Here is a 7,490-nt window from a genome sequence, read left to right as displayed (position 1 = left end):
CAAAAAAAAAAAAAAAAAGAAAACCCCAGGGTGTCAACTATGAGACTTTTGGAAGTGATCAAGAAATACAGTAATGTCTTGGAATGTAAAATAAATATCCATAAATAAGTAATATTAATATACATCAACAACCATCAAGCTGAAAAATCAGATCACAGGCATAATTCCCTTTATAGTAGCTTGAAAGAAAATGACCGCATATTTCTTAATCACCTATTTGCCTTAAGTTACTAATAAGCCTTATTTTCAACATCTTTTGTTTAGGTATAGGACCCATGAGTCACATGATCTCAAACAAAGTGATTTGACCTTCTAAAACATGAAAATTACAAAAAAAACCTTCACGAAATGAACCTTTTCATATGATGATAATTTAGACTAATGAGTAAAAATTAACTCTTTTTTATTATAATTTTCTTTAACTTTCTAAAGCTGAAGCTCTAATGCTCTTTATTCTTTAATCTGTAGCTGTTCCTTAGCAGCCACATGACTGCTATTTTTTTTTAGTTTATCTTTGGATGAAGACCTATGGATCTTTCATCCCAAAAGGACTAGGAAGCAGCATGACCTAGAGGGGAGAGCAGAGATCTGGAGTCAAGAGTCTTGTATTCTGGCTCTGGGCCTTAATTTTCTTACGTCTGAAATTTGGGGTTAGAGAACCTAAATGATCTTAAAAGGTATCCCTAAGTCTTACAAGGTCCTCTACGTTTTGTACCTCTTCTTTGTGGGAGGCCTGTTTTTTTGCGTATTGTACCTCTTCCTTTTTAGGATGCCTGATTCCTAAGGTATTTATTTTTTTCCTGCCTGTGGCTGCCAATTGTATCTAGAGACCTTGTGCCTGCCTGCCTATTCCATGGGCTTAGAGAAGGATCCCCGGATTATTCTGTATTATGTTATGAATGTAAAGCAAGTTGTAGCATTTAAAAATTTGTCTTTAAAAAGGCAAGTGAAACATTCACAATGGACATGTAGGCCTTATTTGAATGTAACATAGGAAAAATTTATTGGAGGCTCCAAGTTAATAAATGATTAGAAAAGAAAGCCCTTCCAGGTATGTTCTAGGGAACACTGATTGTCAGAAATTAATAGATGTTATTTGAACAGAAACTTTGTGACTTCTCAGGGCCTGTAGTATGTTAACATATATGTCAAATATATCAAAGAGTTTGGATTTTAGAATTTATTTGCTTTTGGAAGTCTCCCTTCTCCCTTTATAGGACGGTTCATTGAGTTTAGTGTTCTGAACCATATTATTAGAAATTTTGATATAAGGTTGGCACCTGTGGCTCACAGGAGTAGGGTGCCAGCTCCCTATACTGGAGATGGTGGGTTCAAATCCAGCCCTGGCCAAAAACTGCAAAAAAAAAGAAAGAAATTTGATATAAAGTTTTGGATCTATAAAACTTATTAAATAGCAAACCTGGCACATAAGCAAAAGGGGAAAAAAAAATTTCATTGTATTTTGGAGAATGATCCTTACATTGGTCCAAGCAAACTGTTTTTTATTTTGAATTGTATTCTTTATACTTTTACTATTTTCAGTATTTTTGTAGCAGTGGCAAATTTTAGAATCATGCCAACTATTCGATAGTTTGTGAGACTTGAGATAAGATTTTTTTTTTAAGCCAATCGTATTTTTAAAATACTTCCTTTATGAAGATTTTTACTGTCTACCGACCAGTGAGTTCTCAGAAATATTTGATGTATAAATGCTTTTTTTAGATCTTTAAGTTATTGATATTTATTCACAATTATTATTTTAAAAGAAATCCTAATTTTTTCAGTAAACCCTAATTTTTGAGGGAATAACATACACACATTTTCACAATGCTTATTTTAAATCTAAAGAACTCTAAAGCAAAACCACTGATTTCTAATGCTAAATGGAGATAATACTATGAAAACTGCATATATACTTTCTTAATGTCCTCAAGGATTTCTGGTATAAAATAAGAAAGTTCATGATTCTTATTTGATTCTCCCTCATGATTAGTTCACTTAGCTTTCATTTCAGTTCCCAATGGTTTGGTCGTTGTAACAACCGGGTATAGTAGCCAGCAGTTAACTGCCAAGAGCTTCATTCCGTTGAATTCCGAACTTTGGTGTAGTAAATTTTCTCATGTAAGTTTCTGGACAGAATAGAACATCCTGTCTCATGATGCTTAGAAAGTATTTCCCTGTTTTGAGTCAGATTTGGTGGTAATGAGATTCCTAGCACTGTCTGCTTGTGTTATATTTTACAGGGTTCCATTACTCCCCCGCTTGCCTGTCTCCCTCTTTCCACCCTGCCCAGCTAGACGGTAGATGACTGGCTGTTTAAAAAGTTAAGTGTAAGGGCGGCACCTGTGGCTCAAGGAGTAGGGTGCAAAACTGCAAAAAAGTCTAGATTGAGACTATACTACTTTATGTGTGTTTTTTAATCCTATTTTTCCTTACATAAATTGAATACATTTAAAGAGCTAAAATTAATTTAGCTCTTTAATTATCCATTTTTATTCTATCTTTTCCTATAACTGTTCTTTTGAGCTATCAATTTTCCTAGCAATGACAAAGTAAAGTAGCCAATATTCTTCAAATGAAAGTATTTTTTATTTCTATATCATGTTAGGTATGACCAATTAATTTGAATGAAGTGCCTATAATTCAAGTGTATCTAATATTAAACTTCACTCACCTTCAATGCTTAGTGTTATTGTACACTAATAGTCAACACTGTACTCTAGCACATGTGAATTTGTGTTTCTTAACAAGTCAGTTTTTTGAACCATTTATTTTTAAGAAAGGTGAAACAATTCCAGCAGCAAGAACTTGATTTTGACCCTAGTAAATGCTACATGTTTTAACAGTTAATGCCACAGCTGAAGTGATAGTGAGTTTGGGTGTGGTCCCTTAAAATAGTTATGAATAATTCCTATTGGTATTTTGCCATAGTTCAGTAGATTTCTGTTTAAAAACCTATTGCTTCTGCTTAACTTGAAGAAATGCTTAAATTTAAAATAGTTTGTGGACTCAGAGTTGTTAAACTATAACATTTTACCTTACATGTTAAAAGCAAGAAATCAAATGGATTTTATGGTAAAGAAGGAAAAGACATTAACATTGTAAAAAATTACTCATTGATACATATCAATATAGACAAACTTATTTTTAAAAGAACACAGAGTGTATGGCTGTATTTTAGAGAAGGCATTGATGTCCAGGGCAAATTACTTAACTTCTCTGCTTCAGTTTTCCTATCTATGAAATGATAGTATCTGATGCAGGATTCTCAGTGAGGAGTTTATAAATCACTTAGGAGAGCCTGTCACTTAGTAAGCACTCAATGGTTATCAGCCATTGCTATAACTCTTATTATTATTTTTATGTTTAAAATAGGTTTACTAGTTTTGTCAGAGTTGGGTATGTGTAAACAAAATGATCAGGAATATTAGATTTTATATGGAAAACTATTGCTGGTTTCTATACAGTAGTTATTGGAGAGAGTGAATAACTCTGCCATGAATTTCCTGAATGCTTTTGTAGTTACTATGTATAACAGTTATTTTCTAATGTAATCTCTAAATGTAAATTTTCAGAATAAAATCAGACATTTTCTAAATTCTTATATTGGGATTAAAATTAATCTGTATGGATTATGGAGATAGTATTGTTACTTGTTCCTCAGCTCCGAGTCGTATCTTGCTCAGTAGTGGTTTATTCTGTGATTGTTCCCTCAGTTTCTTACTGTAAATACAATAATTGTATAGTGCCCACTAGTGCAAGGTCCAGGCGCCAGGACCACACTCAGCAGTGCTCTTCTTTGCTCTTCATTTGCCTTCTAGAGAACATTGACAAAAGAGAAAACCATCAAATCCAGTTTACTTTTGTGAGTCATCAGTATATTTAGAAAAATAATTTTTTTCTAGAATATTTCATTGTGCAGGTATTGAAAACATTGTGCATAAATATTTTGCTTTTATAATCTGGATTTATTTCTAATAAAAAGTTAAATATCTTTTTTGAAAACTTAACCAGTTTTAATGGGCATAATTCAGCTGCCTGCTCTGCTGGCGGTTTCTTATATGAATCTCCTTTTCTTTTCTTCTCCAGTTATTTGTATTTGTGTTCTGACTACTGTTTTCCTGGATTGTTGAAATAACCTGCTTGATTTTGCTTTTAGTCTTTCCCCTTCTTTGTTTTGCTGTCTGTATGATTTTGTCACGTCCATCTTACAGGGCAGATCTGATAGAGATGCCTAACTGGTCTTGAAGGTCCATTTCACAGTGACTTCCCTCTTCTCCAAGCTTTTCAAACTTATCTCCCCCTGATTTCAGTTTGGACCTTTAGGCAGTAGAGCCATGACATCCCCTAATTCTTTAACTTCGAAATCCTCCTAGTCATTGGGACTTGATTCCTAGTATAGATCTTGTTCTGTTTCTTCAGTAGATATAATGGCTTGCTTTGCTAAAGCTTACATAATCAAGTGTGTCTACTTTATATTATAATGATTTTGTATGTGTTTCATCTCAGATAACAGAACACGAGCCTATTAAGTCAAGGACTATGACTTATCCATTTTATAGCTCTTTACGTAAAATAGATCTGTCTGTAAAACAGATCTGACTATAAAATGTGCCGTTGTTCATCACAAATATTGGTTTTGCTTAGTGTTGTCTTTGTATAATTGAACAAGTCGGAGTTGGACGTAAGTCAAAAGTAAATGATAGCATTATGCTAACTTTCACATATTTTTAAGTTCTTCTAGTGAACTTCGGGCTTTCTAGAGAAGAAAAGGGAGGGAAGATGTTAGGAAGGCCTTTTCATTGTCCTTTAAATCATATCTAAAGCTGTCACCAAATTAGTTGTTGTTCATTAAGTAAGAAAAGAATATATACTCATCTCCCTTCCCTTAGCTCAGTCCTTTGCCTCCTGCTTCTCTTCTCTAAAGTCTGCAAGATGCTAGAAAGAAATAAAATTTAACTTATTTAAAGGAATTATATATCTCATCAATAAAAAATTGCCATGCTTTTGACAACTAACAGTTATAAAGAGTTTGATATTTACAGCTTCTTTTTTTCCTACAGAAAACCATAGGCAAGATTGCGACATGCTTGGAATTACGAAGTGCAGCTTTACAGGTACACGAGCTTTCTTCCCCTCTTTTTAATACAAGAAAAATAAATTATTCTGAATCATTCTGATAAAACATTAGATATTTGTGCCAAAAGTAGTAGTATTTCAGAAAAGTTTTGTAACAATGGGAATTCATCTATTAAACTCATACATAAAAGATTTAGCTCATGTTTTATAAACTGCAAAATAAAAGATGATTTCTTTTTTTTTTCTGTTACCTTTAGCCTGAATGTTCCCAGAATGCAAAAATAAACAAAAACTAGTTTGGGATTTTTCATTTTCTACCTTCAAGGCAAGAAACAGGTTCTTGTAAATGTTGTTTCTTGCCACTTAAAAGACTCGGTGTACAATGAAATCTTTGTAATAAAAAGATGTAATATGTTTATTTTAAATTTAGTCTACACAATCCCAAGAAGAATTTAAACTGGAGGACCTGAAGAAGCTAGAACCAAGTAAGTTTTCTTTTATGTCTTTTTAATGATACTCCTTTAGAAAAAGTTAATTTTTTATAGATACTAAGATTATCATAGATGTTAATTTGATTTATTTGTGCTACTATCTAGTGCTAGGTGATTTTTTTTTTCATACTTTTATAATTCCTATAATGTTTGTGGTAATTATTGTTTGTATTTCATTATAAGATAGATTATATCTTGTCTTTATTTTGTCTTAATCACCTCAGTGAGACTGTAATCACTTTGGGACCATTAGAGCAGTGTCTAGTAGAGATCTAAGCTGTAGTCCTTGATGCTCGTGTTTACTACACGTCACTGAAAACTTCAGTCCACTTGCTGGAGCTGCTCTACAAACTATTTCCATATTGTCTCCACTTACTGAAGTAAACAGTTCCTTCACATGTTTTGGTGGTTAAGATTATGCCAAAGGAAGCTCTTTGCTGGTTGAAATGCATGTTATTTTAGGAGAAATGTTTGTAATATGGGCCAATGCTCAAGAGTTGAAGTAAGACCAAATGAATGCAACTCGGGATTCTCATCTGTCATCGAAACAAGATTGTACATCTTAACATTTTTATGCAAATCGGGAATTGTAGGTTCTATTTATTCATCTAAGTCAAATTCTTAAGTTGGGAATCGTAAGATCATAGTATTTTAAAGGCGTAAAGGAGTCCTAGGAGTCGTATAGTTGAGTTCTTTACTTGGTGGTTGAAGAAAGAGATGAAGTGATTTGTCCTGTTTCACATCAACCCTTAGTAGCTGAGCAGGGCCTGAATCTCTGGACAGTCAGACTGGTTCTGTCCTCACTGGGGCAGTCCTTCTGATGTTTTCATGTCTCAGGTGAGAGAATCTGTCTCATAAGAACTGAAGAGAATATTCACATAAAGTCTACAAACCGCCAATTTCTAATTCTTTTATAGCAAGTCTGACAAAAACATATATATTATAGAAGTAGTGAAATGTGGTTGTAATTGTGGGTCCAGGACAAGAAAGGAACTTTCAGAGTCTATACCAAAAGGGATCTGGGCTTGGTGCCTGTAGCTCAGCGGCCAGGGTTCCAGCCACGTACAACGAGACTGGTGGATTCAAACCCACCCTGGGCCTGCCAAACAACAACTACAACAAAAATATAGCCAGGCATTGTGGCGGGCGCCTGTAGTCCTAGCTACTTGGGAGGCTGAGGGAGAGAATCACTAAGCCCAAGAGTTTGAGGTTTCTGTGAACTGTGATGGTACGGCACTCTACCAAGGGCAACATAGTGAGACTCTGTCTCAAAAAAAAAAAAAGAAGGGATCTGATTTGTATTGTTTGAGTTGGTCAAGAAAAGTAACCCAAAAAATGGGAATACTTGGTAGATTGGTTTGTGACTCTAGTTGCTTTTGCAATTGTTAGGTGATCATATTTCTCTCTTAGAACACCATCCTTCTGAAAATGGCAAAAATTATGATGAACCATGTCATTTTAATAGTTTTAGTTTCTTTATATAATTCATAAGCTTTTTGTTATAAGACATAATTTTATATTCAGAAATAGTTCTTATGTATACACAATAATAAGGATGCCAATAAAATAATGTAAAATTTCTCACAAATTTTTATTTTTAACTACTGCATTTTTATACCTAGAATTTTGTTTTGATTCTTCTTAAAGCATTAACAAATACATTTTATAAGATTATTTTTAGTAACTTTGTTAAGATATAATTCAAATACTATACAGTTCACCTATTTGAAGTGTATAGTGGTTTTAGTTTATTAACAGAGTTGTGAAACCGTCCCCACAGTCAATTTTTAGGACAGTTAAGATATCTCTGTTATATAATGACTCTAAAGAAAATTATCATGTTTAATTTTTTTCATGATAAAAGTAATTAAGATTTTGGCTTATTATTTAGTTACTAGTTTCCATTAGTTTTTTTTTTTT

The 7,490-nt window shown here is 33.3% G+C and overlaps 1 protein-coding gene across 1 annotated transcript in view; it reads left to right on the top strand.

The window, feature by feature from the left end:
- The window catches only part of AIDA (axin interactor, dorsalization associated), a 44,200-nt gene that overhangs the window by 11,120 nt on the left and 25,590 nt on the right, over positions 1 to 7,490 (top strand). Inside the window, exons 3-4 of the mRNA XM_003790961.2 lie at positions 5,064 to 5,117; positions 5,510 to 5,564. Of these exons, the coding sequence (XP_003791009.1) occupies positions 5,064 to 5,117; positions 5,510 to 5,564 (109 nt within the window). The remainder of the gene's footprint in view (positions 1 to 5,063; positions 5,118 to 5,509; positions 5,565 to 7,490) is intronic.

Source organism: Otolemur garnettii, unplaced genomic scaffold, assembly GCF_000181295.1.
Source record: "Otolemur garnettii isolate 467f Iridium unplaced genomic scaffold, OtoGar3 scaffold00045, whole genome shotgun sequence".
NCBI classification, from domain to species: domain Eukaryota; kingdom Metazoa; phylum Chordata; class Mammalia; order Primates; family Galagidae; genus Otolemur; species Otolemur garnettii.
Note: the sequence above shows the minus strand (reverse complement) of the source record. Positions and strands in the feature narration are given on the sequence as shown.